The sequence below is a fragment of the Parambassis ranga genome, chromosome 7 (assembly GCF_900634625.1).
Source record: "Parambassis ranga chromosome 7, fParRan2.1, whole genome shotgun sequence".
Taxonomy (NCBI): domain Eukaryota; kingdom Metazoa; phylum Chordata; class Actinopteri; family Ambassidae; genus Parambassis; species Parambassis ranga.
This window is the reverse complement of record NC_041028.1, coordinates 9,760,028-9,778,763: the sequence shown is the minus strand read 5'-3', so window position 1 is coordinate 9,778,763 and position 18,736 is coordinate 9,760,028. Positions and strand designations below refer to the sequence as shown.

The window sequence follows — 18,736 nt, the reverse complement described above, 5'->3', positions numbered from 1 at the left end:
CTACTTGCCTTTTTTTTAGAATGTAAACAACCTATTTGAAAAGAGTTTCAGCAATGTGAGCACTGTAACTACTAGCTCTAAATGCGCGATATAAAGCTGTTTTATGAGGTCTGCATAGTTTTAGCAGAGAACGTGAAAATACACGTTACTAATCCATGAATGACATATAAAAGAATAGTCATGTACATTTATTCTTTTCACTCGATGCATTTTATGTGATATATTAATTAATCTGTTTACCTAAAAACACAGACATTGATACAACTTGTCACTTTTGTTTGCCATGCTCGCGTTCAGCAACGTTTCTTTCCTGAATGCACCCCAGATTTGATTGCCTGCAACTTTATTGTCCTTTCAGTGACAGACAACGATGAACAACAGTCTGACGTTACAGCCTTTGAAATGGCGCTGGTGCAGTTAAATACGTTGTTATTTGTTGTCATTGTGCTCGTTTAGGTCGCTTCAGGTTTTAGTTTTCTGGTCCACTGTAAAATCCAGGGCCAGAATTTTATATTTGGACATTATCTAATTTAAAAACAAAAATATGTTAACGCAAAATGTCAATAATTGACGTTGCATAATAAGGCCGCAGCTACCCCCGAGCTTGCGTAAGGATTACAACGGCTTCTCAATGCTTGGCCCTACCGCAGCTAAATTTTGGTAAGTTGCTAGCATTTAATATAAGCTTTACTTGCACACTACGCTTTGTTTTTTGAAATCGATGAGCTATATTGAGTACATGTATCGTGTGATCCTCACTTAAAGGCATAAAACGCACTGTTGCACCAGTTAACATGTTTGTAAACATTTTCATTCGTTAGCTCCAATGTTAGCTACCTAACGGTGCTAATGTTAGCTCACATGCTAAATAAGCCAGTGCTTCAAAAAGCTAGCAATACAGCATTCTCAGTGCTCATCATGTTTACAAATAGCTGGCTAACGCTACAACTTACGAGTTTGCAAAAAAATACTATTAGTTTCGTAGTAGGTATACCTAGAATCGCTAAGGGTAGTAGCTGATGCCGATCAACAATATTATCATAACACTAAGAGAAAATGCACTATATATTTGCACAGTTTGCGTTATGAATAGAAGTACTCACTTAGTTGCTTTACGTTATGAATTACGCATTATGCAACGTAGTTATATTGTAATCTTGTGTAATAGTTGGCTAACACGCTTTTTTCTTCTTTCTTCATTATAACAGGTTTTCAAGTGAATCTCAGCGGACATGTGTATCAGTAACAAGAATCTGGAAGAGAAGTGATAAACATAGAGTTCAGTAACGTAGACAATAGTTTGTTAAGCCTTCGATTTAATCTCTTACATCTTCATTAGGGTTTTACATAGTTTAATAGCTTGTTACCACATACAACATGGCATCAGTGCCAGTGTACTGCCTGTGTCGCCTGCCGTACGATGTGACACGCTTCATGATCGAGTGTGACATTTGTCAAGACTGGTTTCATGGAAGGTAGGTTATTTTCAGATTTCTTACTCCTTTAGTCATCTTCTGCTGTGTGAAGTGAATAATAATTTTTGATTTAATCTTTAGCCTCATTCGGTGTGTGTAAACTGGTCAGTGGATTTATCCTGTTATCTATTCAGCACATTGTTTTTCTAATATACAAATGTTTTCTGTATAGCTGTGTTGGAGTAGAGGAGGACAAAGCAGCAGAGATTGACCTGTATCACTGCCCCAACTGTCAGGTTACCCATGGGCCTCCTGTCAGTAAGTAATCATTTTTTTCAACGTACCTTTTTGAGGGTAGAGATTTGTATGTGTCTAATAGTTGTTTACTATTTCTCTTCTTTTTCAGTGCGCAAACGCCGTGGCGGCAATAAGCAGACAGATGGAGGTGCTGCGGGAAGAAGAGATCCAAGTCGACCAGTTAAGACAGGAAGTTCACAATTTGTGAGGGAATTACGAAGCCGTACCTTTCCAAAGTAAGTCTCACCCAGTGTCCTGCATAGACAAAGCACTATGGTTTTGGAATGACTGTTTTGTTTGCAGTTTTTGCTTGCTTATTAGGCCTGTGTTGGATGTCTTGTGGTCACAGTAAAAACATATGCCTATATCTGGTTTGTCACTGTAACAGTGCAGATGAAGTCTTGCTAAAGCCATCAGGAGCTCAGCTGACAGTCGAGTTTCTGGAAGAACATTCATTCAGTGTTCCTGTCATGGTGCTGAGACGTGATGGTCTTGGCATGACCCTTCCTCCATCATCGTTCAGTGTCAGCGATGTAGAGCACTACATTGGTAAGGTTTTGACATATTCAGAGCTAAATGTTGATACATACTTTTATTTGTTTTTTGTATGTGTTAGTGATTTTACCAGTTGCTATATGTGTTGAAATGGATATGCTTATGAAATGGCACGCACTTTGTAAAACCTGTCCATTTTGTTTGAATTACAGGATCAGATAAAGAGATTGATGTAATCGATGTCTCTCGTCAGTGTGATCTTAAGATGCGGCTGGGAGACTTTGTTGAATACTACAACAGCCCCAACAGGGATAAAGTGCTCAATGTCATCAGCCTGGAGTTTTCTGAAACCAGGTACTCAAAGATATGCATTTTACTGAGCATTCAGTTTGTCATTATGATAGGCTCTATATAAATTCTGTATAAAATTATAATAAAGTTGTTATTTAAGTGAAACAGTGTTACTAATGTACTGTGTACAAAGCCTAAAAGCAAGCATTTGATTGGTCTTAGGCTTTCAAACCTGGTGGAAACTCCAAAAATTGTTAGGAAGCTGTCATGGGTGGAAAATCTCTGGCCTGAAGAGTCTGTGTTTGAACGCCCCAATGTGCAGAAGTACTGCCTGATGGGGGTGAAGGATAGTTACACAGACTTCCACATAGACTTTGGGGGCACCTCAGTATGGTACCATGTCCTGAGGGTGAGAAGAATTTTATTTTTATATTTGAGACATTTCAGTTCAGGTTACTTTTCATGTTGGTAAAAAGAAGTGTTATATTTAAACCTTATCTCTCTATTCAGGGTGAGAAAATCTTCTACCTTATTTCCCCCACCCCAGCCAACCTGGCCCTTTTTGAGCGGTGGAGTTCCTCATCTAACCAGAATGAGATGTTCTTTGGAGACCAGGTTGATATGTGTTACAAGTGCTCTGTCAAACAAGGAAACACCTTATTCATACCAACAGGTAAGTTGTCATGTTGACTTGTTTGTTTATTATAGGTTTGGCAGGGTTCTGATAGTCCTCTCAGAATGTAAAAAATGTTGTCGTCCTGGGCCTTCCAGAGAAAACTGCAGTATTTATGTTTCCCCAGTGGACACTTAAAGTGTTTATTGTAAATACTCTTGGGTGAGACACAGTGTAATATAGGTAAAATGTTTTATTTCTAATTTGGCATCCTGGTTTTGTTGAAGAAAACATTGGAATACTAAAAAGTGTTTTGTCAGCTATTCTATGGGCGCTGCACCACCAAGGCTTAATTTTCAGATATATGTACTCCAAAGTTTTGTAACATTGTTACATGGTGAAAACAGGTTTTAGTTTGTAGTTACATTTTTGTCATGCGTTTGTCATCCAGGGTGGATTCATGCTGTGCTGACTCCAGTGGACTGCTTGGCGTTTGGAGGAAACTTCTTGCATAGCCTCAACATTGACATGCAGCTGCGGTCAGTTTTCTCAGGACATGTAATCTTGATGTTGTTGTCCCTAAGTTGTTCCTCATTTCTTTTGCTCTTTTTAGTGTTCATCTCTACAGAGGTAATCTGTGAATGTCTGACTTTTATGTACACTGGTTTCATTTTAGGGCTTATGAAATAGAAAAGAGATTAAGCACGGCAGACCTGTTTAAATTTCCCAACTTTGAGACAGTGTGCTGGTATGTTGGAAAGCATCTTCTCGACACTTTCAGAGGTGAGGGATTTCAATCAAATCAATATTGTTAATGTTATGTTTTATCTGAAAACCTTAGGATTCCATTTATCTTATGTTATTCTGTCTTAACAGGTCTGAGAGAAAATCGCAGACATCCGGCCACTTACTTGGTTCATGGAGCTAAAGCCCTGAACAATGCGTTCCGCACTTGGACACGTAAAGAGGTAAAATCTTTTGAATCAATAAGTATACAAAGTGAATCAGGAGTAGAAATGCAATAGGACAGCTCTTGGTTTTTATACTGATGATCACTAGTTCATGCAGATCATTGCAAAAATAGTCCATTAAAAAGCTATTGGAATAACTTTTTTTGGCAATGTTAAAAAAACAGATCAATATTTCTCTCGTCTATCAATTTCAGGAAACACTGGGTATCGAAAACAGAGAAGAACATGTTATTTTGAGGCTTTAAGCAGTTGCCAGGCAACAAGCAGAGACTCAAGTTAGTGATGACCACTAGGAAATATAGCAACATAGGTATATAGATTTTCAGGTTCTTGTATGCAGACTTTTTTTACTATTTCTTAGCCATTCAGTTTTTGTGTTAAGCTACGCTAACCACTGGCAGCTGTAGGTTGACAAGGTGAATTTTTATGGATCTTCTTGAAAACAAAGAAGCGTATGATTTTATGTATTCAAAGTTGTGAGTAATAGTGACTTAATGTTAACATACGATTAATTCTAACTACAAAACTGCATGGGATAATCACATTATTTACATACACTTAGGCTTTAGCAGAGCATGAAGTGGAGATTCCAGAAACCATCAATACTCAGACACTAGTGAAAGACCTGGCCAAGGAGATTCGTCTGGTTGAGGTAAATACTAACACCCCTCAATTGTCGTTTTATTTATTTTTTCAAACATACATGTAGAAATCTTATGCATACCCTTGCAGCTGAGCTAATAGCTCTACTTTTTCACAGGACATCTTTCAGCAAAACATTGGCCGCACTGGATCTCAGTTTCCAGGTTCACCACTTTCCAAAGCTCCCCTGAGCATGTCACAGAATTCAGGTCGTCCCCCAGGGAAAAAGAAAGGCCCCAAGCCCAAGGAGGTTTTAGGGGGTCTCGGGCCCCCAGGAACCAAGAAGAAGAGTCAGAAGGGGCTTCTCAAGGCAGAAGCAGGAGAACTTGACCTCATTGAGATCCACACCAAACATACGCTCAAGAAATTTCAGCCTGGCAAGTCCAAACAGAAGAACAAGGTATGAGGTTTGAAAACATTTGATGACTAATGAGAATGTTTCATTCTCATATTTGCTCACGATTTGTGGTCTGTCTTTGCAGTTGGATTTGCCATTAGATGAGCTTGAAGGGAAACTAAATAAAAGCAAACTGAAACTTGTGCTGACCAATGGAAAAATCCAAGGGTAAGATTTGCCGCAGTTCGAAGGATTTCTACCTGAATTTCCCCTCGGGGATCAAAGTATCTCTCTATCTATCTAGCGCTTGTGTCATCTTTACAGTCCTACCAAAGGTTGGGTTTTCACCTGTTAATTCTCTGGCTTTAGTAAAAATGAAGGCAGCAAAAATGGTGCTGGAAACCTTAAACATCTGGCCACAGAGGGATCCAGTCTGTCTGATTTGGAATCCGAGGATGAGTTGCAGATTGATGAGACGCCTCCTCCGCGACGGAAGCCTGCTGGACCAAGCAAGAAAAAGAAACTAAGTGGTAAGAATTTGATTAAAAACAAACAGAATACTTTAGTCTGTGGGACAGCTCTTCTGGAACCGCAGTTAAATAGTATAGTTTCAAAGCTGCATTGCTACTACAAGCTAATTGTATTACAATGTGTCTATAGGTCTTCCTAGGAAGCTTCCCAGAGCCAAACCCTGTTCCGACCCTAATCGCATCAGAGAGCCAGGAGAGGTGGATTTTGACATTGAGGTGAGATGATTATGGATGCAGCAGTCAGTGCTGCACATCTGGAGGTCCATGGTCACATTTAGCTTATAAGTTCATACTTACGTTTTGCATGATGCTACAGGAAGACTACACCACTGACGAAGAGGCATTGGCTGCTCATGGGGTGAAAGGTGGTGCTGGGGGCATTCTCGATTTGCTAAAGGCCAGCAAGCAAGTGGCAGGCTTGGACTCTGCAACACTTGGGTAAGATTGTCTCAATCCATTGTGATTCTTGTGAATGACGGTATTTTGTGGTGGTATTATTTTGTAAAGAATGTATCTAAAATACACACACTGGTATTAAAATGCCAGTGATTAGAGCAGCAGTTTAGAACTAGTCGACATGTCTTCACTGTGCTGTAGCAAGAATGCTGTAACCTTTGAAAGCTTTATATTTCACATATTTATTTATATGAGGGCTTTTCTTCTCTGTTTACATATTTAGCTTTTAAGTGATGAGTGATTGTGCAACTTTGTTTACTTTTCAGTGAGGAAGCTCCAGCGTCTCCCAGCACTCGTGATGCCATCCAGGGTATGCTCTCCATGGCTAATCCCCCTTCCTCATCGTCCTCTTCCTCCTCATCATCTCCCTTGTCTATTTCCGGAGGCCTGACAGAAGGACTTGGGGTTGTCAAAGAGAAGGGTGGGAAAGCTGTGTGGGTGACAGGAGGGGTCAAAAAGACAAATCCTGAGAAAAACCCTGTCATCCAGCGGCCAGGAAAACGGCCAATTAAACGGCCAGCCCGTCACCTTAGTGATGAGGAGAGTCCAGATGAGCAAGAGACTTTGGGGACTTGCTTTAAAGATTCAGACTATGGTAAGCAGTACAATGACACATCTGCTACCGTACCAGTCAGCATGTGTCATGAACATGAATATATATTGTTTTTAAAGTTTACCCATCCTTGGAGTCTGATGAAGAGGATCATGCCAACAAGACCAAGATGAAGCGAAAGAAAAACTGGGATGACACACCTTGGAGCCCAAAAGGTACCTTGTTTAAACATAGCAGCAAGACTGCTCAGAGTTTCTTTGACCTTCTAATGATTGATTATTCAATACATTATTTTTATTTACAGCCAGGGTGATGCCCACCCTTCCTAAACAAGAGCGACCAGCTAGGGAAGGGGCTAGAGTTGCCTCTGTAGAAACGGGCCTTGCAGCAGCTGCTGCCAAGCTGGCACAACAAGTAAGTTGGAAAACAAAACATGTCGGTCACAGAAGTATGCACCAGGCAATTAATGTGAAGTAGAGATAAACACTTTTTTTTGTTTATGGTTATGATTCAGCAGCAGCAAAAGCCTGCAAAAAGGAAATACACCAAAAAGCAGCGTCCTTCTGCACCTGTTGTCACTCCTCCACCTGTTCAGACTGAGCCAGCCCCACCCTCGCCAACGCCTGCTGCAGAATCTGCAGCAGATGAAAGCCCAGACAGGAGGATGGATTATTTCTCAGCTAGTCTGTTAGACCATGAATACACAGCAGGACCGGGACCCTTTGGGCCTGGTGGGCCAAGAGGCAGTGGGGCCATGGCTCCTGGTGTATTCCTTACATCACGAAGGCCTTCGCTGTCTCCTCAGAATAGCAGCTCTCACTCTGGTGCATCCCCTGCAGGTTTAGCCAGCCAAGGCACAATGGGAGTTGGTCAAGGTGAGCAGAAGCTGTAGCACAATGGAATGTGTTCATTTTGTGTCTGTGTATGTTTCTGATTTTACCATTTGGCTTTGTTTTAGGGAAACGCCCAAAGAAAGGACTGGCAACTGCAAAACAGAGACTTGGAAAAATTCTAAAAATTCACCGCAATGGCAAACTTCTCTTGTGAGAGATGTGGCTGAAGACCTAGTGAGAATGAAGCAAAGACCTATTGGAAGTAGGCCTGAAGGAAATAGAGATAGTTACGGTATCTATATTTTGTATTCTAGATAATTTTGTTTATCGTTTTCACTTACTAAACCTCACCATATCCTGTCCTACATCAATTACTCTGCTGAACATTACTTACCCATATCTACCTAAGATATAATCAGAGGCACATCTGGGACTTTAATTGAATGATGAATTCTTGATGAATTACTGAATAACTCTTTATTATATATTTTTGAAATTGGAGTTTTAAAATGACAAGTGGACATTGATTTATTTTAACAAATTGACAGCTAAATTATTTCTTTTGTTAAGGCTATTTTAGAAGTATTTATGCAAACACATTGTACTGTCATATATTTTTTAAAGGGAAAGAACACATTTTCTAGTCGGCTATAATGTAATGTATTGCCCCAGCCCAACACAGACGTATGTGTAACCCCCCCACCCCACCCCACACACACACAGTCTTGTAGTTGTATGCAGCTTCAATTTTACCTCATAAATTGCATTCTTGTGTGGTGTGAGTATTCCAGAATACTACACTACACAACAATTAACACAGAAACCCAGAGTATGCGCACGGTGTACCACATGTATTTGTTCGTTTTGAAGAATTTGTCTCATAAAATACAGCAATTAACGCCAACACAACCACAATACTATCATTATTTTCATATTTATTTGACGGGGCAGCAATTTTCCACCTCTTTGTCTGTTTTAATGTGTGTAGTATGTCTTTACCACTGCATTTTTTCAGTCTCTGTTGTAATTATTATAAACCACTGAATACATGTACCTGTAATTGTATACATTGCTTTCTTAGGATTTTTTTTATAGTTTTGTCATTTGTAAATATTTGTAATATTTGTAATTTATATAGCCACATTGGAAAAGGCAGAAAAATGTTATCATAAGACAAAGAGACTAGTTTCCTGCATGTTGCCATGAGCTGCTCCCGGGTATTGGCAGCATTCTTCAGATCTAGAGATGTGCTTTCTTACCACAGAATGTACTAGTTGTAAAATGTTGGCATACATTGTGAAGGTGCAGGATATGAATTGATTTGTAAATATATGTTGTAATTTAAGTTCTTTTATAGTTCAAAAACTTTCAAATCTTTCGTAACATAACTTGTACATGATACATTGCTGTATTTGGGGAAATATCTGAAATAGTTCTTTTTTATATTTGTATGCAGTAACTGTCATGCTAAGTTCATGTTGTCTTGTTAGTACAATGTTGGAAGTGTGCTGGAAAACAAAAAGCCCTTGTTAAATTTCATCCATTTTAGTTTCATAATAATTATGTTGATTATTCACGCTTGTGTTGGTGTGTTACTGTATGTTTTAAACATGTTGTGTTAGATACGACCTGAAAAAGATAAAATATACCTTGGGCAAAATGTCTTTTTCATTTAATTTATTTGACTACGGGATCACCAAAGGATCGGTTTATAGGCAAAATAAACTCTTTTTAGTTATACATATGTCTACAAGAAAACTCTATTTTCACTATATCGTCTGTGGTGAGTTTTTCTGTCAAACAACCACACAAGGAATGTTGGTTTTTAAAATAATATATATTTTTCCCCAATTTAAATTTTATTATTTAGTAAAAATCAAATCAGTGTACAGTGACTTAATTGGCCATTTTTAATTTAACATTCCTATTCTAATAAGTGTTCAAAGCACTTGTTATTAAAATGTCCATTATTTATATTATTATAATTATTAGTGAGTTTGAATAATCTTTCATATTAAACTATATTTTCCCTAAAGCCCGGGGAACTCCGCTGTGTGCTGTGTGTGCACATATAATCATATGTTTGAGACTGGAAATACCTGTTAACAGAATGCGTGCCCTGTTACAAATGTAAACGCGCCGGCATTGTTTTCTTTTTTTCCAATAACGAGGGAGTGCCCCGGGTGAACGAAAGAGCAGGTGTTCTCGCGAGATCCAAACTGCCCTACCACTCGCTAGTGCAAGATGGAGAAGCAAATGTAACACGCATTCGAGGTAGGCAGAAAGAGTCCTTCCACACTATTGCCACGGGCTTTAGCTAACTGGTAGCTAATATTTCTCCTCCGTAACACCGATTTGTGATGATTTGTACTTGACACGGGAACCGAGACCACAATCTAATGTCTTTTATCGGGTAATGTACGGATCTTCTGCAGTGTAAACCGCCATTTTTAATTTAGCCATGATCCCACGGATGGAGCATTGTGCGGAGCTCTCATTGCTAGCTTGTTAGCTCGCGCGAAACCACCAAACACACACGCCGCACACACGCTTATGTTCTCTGTGTATGCGGGTGTCTGCTTCTCTATTCACCGATAACTCACAGTCCTATCCTCGTTCACTGGTAACGTGCTCTCCTGGGAGGCAATGAGACAAAAATCCAGAGAGAACTAAAATGTGTGTCAGGTTGCAGATGGACTTTTCATCGTTTGCTAACGTTAGCCGTTTAAGCTGCATTCAAGCCTAAGTAACAAATGTTAGCCTAACTGCTAGTAAACGTAGCTAACATCATGTAACTAGCTGTTAACTTTGCTAACGTTAAGTCAGCATTAACTGCGTAGCCAGCTACTTCATAACAACACAAATGTGGTGCTGATTTATGGAGTGGCATTGTTGCGCAAACTAACATTAACATTTCTATATTTTCTCGTCTAATGTTTGATGACCTGACGATTAATGACGCCAGTAGCTTCTAGGTAAATGCTGCAAACTTGTTTTGGATGGCGTATATTAAATTGATTGTAGCCTCATACTGGTACCAAACTGGTACCTCTTAGTGAAAACTCAATGTAAATTTAGTAAAGTAAATGTGTTTCCTGTCAGCACCTCGATTGCTTCATGTCATTCTCTGTCAGTGACCATTGTGATGACATGACAACAGGAGAATTGCTGAAAGAGTGCTGTTTTTTGTTGGTCTCGTTATTCTGAAACAAAACTGAGCGAGTTTGTTCTTTCGCTCATTCCCATCCTGAGCTGCTCCATTAAATCTGATGCGCCTCAGCAGTATACTTGCACAGTTTAAAGGTAAAAGTGGATTTGGGATGTATCACTAAATTGAGATATTTTATTACCTTAGTACAACACAATGAACAGGCACAATCATTGATAACACATACAAATGGTATAAATGCTCTGATTGTAATCAAGCTATGAAAGAAGTCAGTTTGCTTTTGAATTATTGAAAAGGAACAAAGAGCTGTACAAGTTCTTGTCTGGCAGAGACGCATACAGATTCTCTCACTTGCATTTCTAAAGAAACCAGTCCTCTCTCAGGTTTAGTGGAAAATATTTCCACTATGTCATCTTAGAAAATACAATATTATTTTGTAGCTTGTACTGCTGCTAGTGTGATCAAAAAACCCCAGTTAGTGTTTAATTAATGACCAAACTGATTTGTTTTGTTTATCTGTCCATGTAGATTGTTTAAAGAAACTGCATAGTTAACGGAGGATGACTGTGGTGAAGCTATTGAACCAAAGCAGTTTCTGGTATGTACAGATAACCTGTTATCTACACTGACTGAAAATACTGTCATCATACATAAGTAGGACACAAGTATTATACATAAATGTAAAGTATACCTGGAATATTTTGTTGCACAACTCGGCCTACTTTTCAGTACGTCATAACAACATCACTTTATTTTAATCTTGTGGTCAGTCTTTCCACCAAGATGCTCTTGGTGTGATTTACTGTGATTTCCACTAACCAGCCAAAGATAGTTTACCCCTGAACAATTAGTGCTCCAAAGCATAGAGAAGACTTGAGGCATAATGTCACCCACAACTTTTCCCTATACCTGAGATTTTCAAAAACTACAATACAGTATTTATAGAATATTGGCTTATACAGCATCAGCATTTTCTAATAATCCAGAGTTTACCAAGCAACCAATCGTACAGATTACACTGTAACTTTGCTTACATACGAACATGCCAATATTTTTTACAACAAATGGAGGTTCTGCTCAATGTATTTGTCAGAAGAAACATGTTATAATAGCCACAGTGTTGTTACATGTACTAAATAACTTTTGGTACACACCGTACGTACTAAAAAAATGCAGGAGTCACATGTGAGCAGGAGTCTGGGTGTGTCAGTGCTTAAGATTTGAAGGAAGTGCTTGCTTATTTTTTAATGATGAGCAAAACTGAAGTTTTAGTAAAATTTTCCAGCTTGGCATAAATTAAGTTATTCTATTCTATTCATCTTTACAGACCTTAAATCAGTTGGGTTTAAAACTAGGATGTTGAGATGTTTGAGAATTGGGTGGATTAGAAAACCAGTGCTTTTGTTTTAGTGTGTTCTTATAATGTAAGGTTTTTATGCACATATCTGATAATTACAACCATGTTGATTGCTTGTGTTTTAAAAGTATGTTTGATTCACTGATCACAGTGAGGTGCATGTCTTTACTATGCAAATTGGGGAAAAAAGGCATTTTTTGTGTGTATCCTGAGGTTCGGTGGGGTAGCCTATACATTAGGATGCAAATCATGTTAAGCATGTGGTGATCAATTTCGTTATCATGTCATTGCTTATGGTTGTTTGTTGCTGGTACCGCCAGTTTGAGACCTTCTGTGCAAAGAGCGGTATAAAATGTTGAGGTGATGCGTGCCACAGAGGACCATCACCCCATATTTACACTACTGCATTGATACAAACAGGGGCTACTCATTCCCAGCCGTAACGTTATTCACTTTTTTTGCACACTACCCAGAGTCATGATGACTGTGCCAATAGCTAGCGCCTGTGTGCTATAGAAACAGACGCGGGTCCAGTAATACACCGGGTGGATGAATATATTTCTTGATCGACCGGCAGTGAATTTGCCCGGACGCAAACTAAAAACAAAACTCGCAGTGTCACGTTAGATCAGTTCGACAATGATTCAGCGAGTTATTGTGCGTTTCTGCTGGCTGGTCAACTAACGGCGGCTAGCGTGCTAGCTAGCGCGTGCCACGACTGTCTAGTTGTTGAACCAGGGACTTCAAACCTTAAGAAAGTACCGTTACCCTTTCCAGGTATCACACCCACACCTATCTCACTGTCGCTGGTCACCGAATGGTGTTTACAGTTTCGTTTTTACTTGAAGCGGGGACGGTGCAAGAGTAGCGAATGTGGGCTTATTTTGCGGCCTGTGCAGCCTCGACCTAAATTAGTCAAGAGTCAGGTCAGGACAGGATAGTGTTTATGCGATATCTGGCTTGATAGTTGTGATACTCACGATCAAAGCTGCTTGATGTTTAGTTAATTACATTTGCAGTGTTTGTCGTTCTCAACACAGACGACTTGTTTATGACTTGGCAGACTTTTGTAAGGTTTGCCAAGTTAGTATTACAATTAAGGCTCGACTGCTAACATTGCCGGTAGCTCACTGTTAGCTAGTCGGGGGTTAACATCTCCGCAGCAAACGTTACCGATCAATTTCTTTGCTTTTCATCATGTCTTGTGATATTAGACGTGGTATTTCCTAGCCACGAAGAAAACGCTCCCTATCTATCGATAGTTATTAGCATTCAGTTTGTGAACAGTGACTTGTAACATTTGTTAAATAAATGTAACAGCTAACAGCAGAGGTGATGTTAGCTTGTTAGCTAGGTAGCTATAACTTTAACCTGTCAGTGACAATTGGCTTGACGTTAAGAGCATACAAACATACCGTGATGGTGAGGCTTTGTATCTCACTTAAATCTATAATGCGGGGAACGTCGGACAAATATTTTCAGACACTGATTTTGGGCCCTACCTAATTTAATTAACTTTGTGTCGTATGTTTGTTGCTATCCACTAGCTAATGCTTCACTCCTTTCTGCTTTGTAATGATCAAACTTCTAGATAACCAAAACAAAATGAACATCCTTCGTACCCCCACCTAATGAAGTGCATTAAAATGTGACAGCTATACAGTTTGTCTGGTTATGTGCTCTTACCTAACATCATGTATTAATATGTATACATATGTGTGTGTGTCTCGCTACACCTAGAAAGCTGTGAAATGATATTATCCAAATCTTTGCAGTCTACCTGTAAACCATATGTTTGCTCATAGACGTGATCCAAAACAACAGTTTTTATCATATGCTATATGTGGCTGGATTGACATATGCTTTAATTTTGCAGGTAACTTGAGTGGAACATGCTATTAAGTGGGATTTGCCAAATTACTTTCTGTAAGTGCATTTATCTATTCAACTTAATTTTTGCTCCTGTGTTGTTAATTCTGTGTTTATGGTTATTGGTTTACATGAACGTTTCTCAACAGGAGTAGCAAATAGAGATTATCGACAATGAAAGTCGACAGAAGCAAGTTAAAGAAGACTCCTACAGAAGCTGTAAGTGTGCAAAATGCGTGCTGTATGGTTTTTCATCTTGTTTACTGTGACCAAATGTCATGTGATGTAATGAGTCACAGCACTTATAAGTAGCAGCAGGACATTCAGGATGGCATGGTAGCATCAGTTCAATATCACATCTGAAATTACATTGATGGAGAGATCATAAAGCCATAAATTTTTGTCTGTTAACAAACAAACAGTTTTGTTTGTTAACAGATAAGACCTAGGAACTTCAATTAAAGTGCTTGCATGATAACAATGTGGTTGGAGACTGCCATTCCATGGGGTTTAAAAAGACGTGTAAGAAGCTCACTACATTTTTGCCTGATTTTAAGAAAAAAAATTGTATTCCTTCTGACCAACAGCCTGCTGACTGCAGGATACTTATAGAGAAGCTCAAGGCATGCAGTGATGAACAACTGCTTATTGAACTGCAACACATCAAGACCTGGAACATCGGCAAGGTAAGCTCCAAAAGAGGCTGTTGGGGTGGCCCTTCTTGCACGGTGTTGCACTTAAAAAATGACAGACCATGTTCATGATCTGTCACAGCTGTATTGTGGCAGTGGTTATGTCAAAATTTGTAACACAGAGGGGCACAGGCAAGAAGCAACTTCTGTCGTTCTTATACTCAGAAAGCAGAATTGCATTTTCTAGACCTAGAATACTTGACTTGGATTAACAATCAACTTTTTTTGTTAACCAGTGTGAGCTCTACCATTGGGTGGATCTGCTGGATCGTTTTGATGGCATTCTGTGTGATGCGGGCCAGACGGTGGAGAACATGTCATGGCTGCTCGTGTGTGACCGGCCAGACAATGGACAGCTCAAAGCCTTGCTTTTGGCAGTGCTCAACTTCACAGCCTTGCTCATCGAGTATAGCTTCTCTAGGCACCTATACAGCTCCATAGAGGTTGGCTTGACCCTCAACCATTACCATTTTTGTAATGGATTTGTCACAAAGGAAAAGTGAAACGGCTGACTAATCTTAACTCTCTTTTATCTATCACTTTCACCCCCTTTACAGCACTTAACCACCTTGTTAGCATCATGTGACATGCAGGTGGTCCTGTCTGTGCTGAACCTACTTTATGTGTTCAGTAAGCGGTCCAACTACATCACAAGACTGGGATCTGACAAAAGAACACCTCTTCTGGCACGTCTGCAACACCTGGCTGAGGTCTGGTGAATCCTGTTGTTTTTCTATCACCATGATTTCAGTTGTCCCCTGAGAAGGAGCACTATTGTTTAGTGTCTTTGTTCTCTGTGCAGAGCTGGGGAGGGAAGGAGAATGGCTTTGGTCTGGCTGAATGTTGCAGAGACCTGCCAATGGCGGTAAGATTTTTACTAAATGATGTTAAATAACTGTGCTGTTAATGCAAGTGAAGGCTGATGATATAAAATGAATTGACCAATATTTTACATTTTCTTTACTGCCCCCTGTTGGGAATGTGAACAGAAGTATCCTCCGAGTGCTACCACACTGCACTTTGAGTTTTATGCTGAACCAGGCCCTGAAGTCAAAGTGGAGAGGAAGGTAAAGCTATTTTGCAGTAATAATATGAAAAGATAGTTTTGGAATATGTTGTTGATTGTCTTATTTCTCCTGAATTCTTTCTCAACTCTTATTTCCCAGCAGACAAGTAGTAACACACTACACTATATTCACATCGAGCAGCTTGACAAGGTACAATCCGATCAGATTTAATCAGTATAATTAATAGCAGAGTAATAATCTCTTCGGTTTTGACCTTATGCATGGAGTCCTGTTTGTTTCAGATTTCAGAGAGCCCCTCTGAGATCATGGAGTCGCTGACAGTGATGTACAACATCCCTAAAGACAAACAGACCCTACTGTTCACGCACATTCGACTGGCCCATGGTTTCTCAAATCACAAGAAGAGGTTGCAGGCTGTACAGGCGCGACTGCATGCCATCTCTATACTTGGTGAGCAGAAGCTTTTCCCCCCATATAAAAACTGGTTAGATTGTGCTTAAAGTTTCAACTCCTTTTCTTTTTTTTGCAGTGTATTCAAATGCACTCCAAGAGTCAGCAAACAGTATTCTATATAATGGCTTGATTGAAGAGCTGGTGGACGTCTTGCAGATTACAGACAAACAGCTTGTGGTAAGAAAGTAGTTTGTTTATGCTGTCATATTTGTCTTTACACTGAATATTTATGGCTCACTTAGCATTTTAATTTAAAAAAACAATGATAAATTTGAGAATATCAGATGGTGATGTATGTGGCAAAAGGCTGGATGTCAGCATACCAGTAGTTTATTTGTCGGTACACATGCCAGTATAGTTACACAATTCTCAATACTATTTCAGTATACCGTGGCAAAGGGTATTTAGCAGAAACTCCATTTTCCTGTGTTTGTCAACAACATAAATACAAAATATAGCTAGTAAGACAATTTACACAGCAAACGATGAAGATTATTTTATATATATAGCCTATAATCTTTAGTTTGTGGGGCTGTCTCCGCATGTAACCTTCAGCACAGCAGCACAGGTGACCTGTTTTGTCCTAAGCCAGGTAGTTTGGTGTAAATACTGTTTATCAAAACCACCAATTCTGTGTTAAAGAGAAAGTCTATGGATTAGAATAACAATTGATGTTAAATTGCAAAACTTTGAATTGGCATTAAATAGTTTCTAATTTCGTATCGTAAACATAACTGTGGGTCACTCCTGGCTTTCCCGTAGCGCCAAGAATTGCTAAAGCACTGATGTGATGAAATGCCCTACTGGTGTTTACATGCATGTTCCAATGACCTAAATAACACAAAGTGGCATCTTGGCTGCAGCCTCTACCGGGTATAGCAGCGCTGCATGTGATGTAAAGCCCATAAAGCAGTTGCAGCCTTGGCACACATGCTGCCTCTGGTAACTATAGTACCCCCCAAAAAGCAACTACCATTGTATTTTCAGAATTTTGGTATTGGAAGATACCATACGTATTGGTTCTGGTGACGTCCTTACTTAGAAGTATCATTAAGCCCCTGTCATTGTTTGCGTTCAGTGTAATCTGCTTTGGTTTTTAGGATATAAAGGCAGCATCTTTGCGCACTTTAACTTCGATTGTACATCTGGAGAGGACCCCAAAGCTTTCCAACATCATCGACTGCACTGGCACTGCCTCTTACCACGGCTTCTTGCCTGTGTTGGTGCGCAACTGTATACAGGCAATGATTGGTAAGATTGCACTCACATAATTCTGTTAAAGTTTAGTGAGAGATAAAGCAAGACAAATGAAACTTTAACTTTTGATTTCTGTTTTCTAGATCCTCTAATGGAACCCTACCCACATCAGTTTGCCACTGCGCTCTTCTCATTCCTGTACCACTTGGCTAGCTATGATGCTGGAGGGGAAGCCCTTGTCTCATGTGGCATGATGGAAGCCCTCCTCAAGGTACACTGGTATCCTATAAATACATCATTATGCTTCTTTATTATTATTTTATTATTTATGCTTCCCTTTACAAGACATTTTATGTATGTTATAATATTTTTTTCACAATAGGTCATCAAGTTCTTGGGTGATGAGCAGGACCAGATTACCTTTGTGACACGAGCAGTGCGGGTTGTGGACCTCATCACCAACCTTGACATGGCTGCCTTTCAGTCTCACAGCGGCCTTTCCATTTTCATCTGCAGACTAGAGGTTAGTTTTGCACTCTTCTAACGCAGCCACTTTTATCTGAAACCATACAGTATTTGACATCTGTGACTTTACTTACTACTTTTTCAATCGCTTTCAGCATGAGGTAGACCTGTCCAGGAAAGAGTGCCCTTTTGTCATCAAGCCAAAGATCCAGAGGCCTAGTGCAACAGTAGAGTCAGAAGACATGGACACTGACATGGACAGTGAGTTTTATTAGGAACACATGTACACTTCGGTATTCACAGAGATATCCAGTCATCTGTGAATGGTATACATGTTAAAAGCTTCAATGGTCAAAAGAAGCAATGTTCTCCATAGCTTTCGTCAGTTGTAGTTCTGAAAATGAATCTAGCCTGCCCTGCATTAGTTCAACCTGGTAGTCACATGGTGACATGATTTTTTGCTACAAACATAGGGCCCTTTTATATCCATCCATCATCATTTGAATACCTTCATGCACACAACCTATTTTCTGAATGTCTCTTACAGCAAAATGATGCACCATTTACAAATCTAACGTCACTATAGGCTGATGCTGCTTCAGCAAGACTTCCCTGGGTGTTGTGTTAATTTTCCACTTTTATGATTTTCAGTGTCAGAAGTTGCAATGGAAAGTAGCCCTGGACCATCAACATCTTCTAGTTCTAGAACGGAGGCAGACAGAGCACAGAGCAGCACTGCTAACACGCCTCGTGCAGGTGCACATAGACTGTACACACTTTAAAACACACAAAACCTTTTTGTCATTTCTGTACGCTGTAATAACTGTGACACTCTTTTTTTTAGGTTTGCAGTGTATCCCCCAAAGGGCAGCTCTGTTAAAGTCAATGCTAAATTTCTTGAAGAAAGCCATCCAGGACCCTGCCTTTTCTGATGGCATCCGCCACGGTGATTTTTTTGTATCCTGTGATTTATTAAATAGATGAACTCAACAACAAGTTGAACAGACTGATACTTTGTTTTCTCAGGATCCAGAACATTTTACAGTGTATGTTGGCTGTTAATATTCGTATTG

The 18,736-nt window shown here is 39.6% G+C and overlaps 2 protein-coding genes across 15 annotated transcripts in view; both read left to right on the top strand.

Annotated features, from left to right (window-relative positions):
• Nucleotides 1-365: 365 nt before the first annotated feature.
• On the top strand, nucleotides 366-9,107 carry phf8 (PHD finger protein 8). Of its 2 annotated transcripts, none has more exons than XM_028410108.1 (22): nucleotides 366-660; nucleotides 1,209-1,475; nucleotides 1,648-1,733; nucleotides 1,822-1,948; nucleotides 2,101-2,261; nucleotides 2,420-2,561; nucleotides 2,721-2,907; nucleotides 3,009-3,171; nucleotides 3,563-3,650; nucleotides 3,788-3,894; nucleotides 3,988-4,079; nucleotides 4,645-4,734; nucleotides 4,843-5,124; nucleotides 5,207-5,289; nucleotides 5,431-5,591; nucleotides 5,722-5,807; nucleotides 5,908-6,029; nucleotides 6,314-6,642; nucleotides 6,720-6,815; nucleotides 6,905-7,014; nucleotides 7,118-7,475; nucleotides 7,559-9,107. In XM_028410108.1, exons 2-22 carry the CDS (start codon nucleotides 1,378-1,380, stop codon nucleotides 7,645-7,647), a joined length of 3,057 nt encoding a protein of 1,018 aa, XP_028265909.1. In that variant the 5' UTR covers nucleotides 366-660; nucleotides 1,209-1,377; the 3' UTR covers nucleotides 7,648-9,107. The 2 variants fall into 2 exon arrangements, with proteins under 2 accessions (XP_028265909.1, XP_028265908.1); XM_028410107.1 differs by having other exon boundaries at nucleotides 7,115-7,475.
• Nucleotides 9,108-9,659: 552 nt separating this feature from the next.
• huwe1 (HECT, UBA and WWE domain containing E3 ubiquitin protein ligase 1) overlaps nucleotides 9,660-18,736 on the top strand; it is a 33,118-nt gene continuing 24,041 nt past the window's right edge. For 8 of the 13 annotated variants that reach the window (XM_028410697.1, XM_028410696.1, XM_028410702.1 and 5 more), the window contains exons 1-18: nucleotides 9,660-9,707; nucleotides 11,131-11,200; nucleotides 13,836-13,885; nucleotides 13,978-14,047; nucleotides 14,416-14,514; nucleotides 14,757-14,963; nucleotides 15,078-15,230; nucleotides 15,323-15,385; nucleotides 15,510-15,587; nucleotides 15,687-15,737; nucleotides 15,830-15,998; nucleotides 16,078-16,178; nucleotides 17,102-17,252; nucleotides 17,342-17,469; nucleotides 17,581-17,721; nucleotides 17,819-17,924; nucleotides 18,315-18,419; nucleotides 18,508-18,609. In XM_028410697.1, the coding sequence (XP_028266498.1) occupies nucleotides 14,003-14,047; nucleotides 14,416-14,514; nucleotides 14,757-14,963; nucleotides 15,078-15,230; nucleotides 15,323-15,385; nucleotides 15,510-15,587; nucleotides 15,687-15,737; nucleotides 15,830-15,998; nucleotides 16,078-16,178; nucleotides 17,102-17,252; nucleotides 17,342-17,469; nucleotides 17,581-17,721; nucleotides 17,819-17,924; nucleotides 18,315-18,419; nucleotides 18,508-18,609 (1,699 nt within the window). In that variant the 5' untranslated portion in view covers nucleotides 9,660-9,707; nucleotides 11,131-11,200; nucleotides 13,836-13,885; nucleotides 13,978-14,002. The other 5 variants (XM_028410704.1, XM_028410695.1, XM_028410692.1 and 2 more) reach the window with 4 other exon arrangements.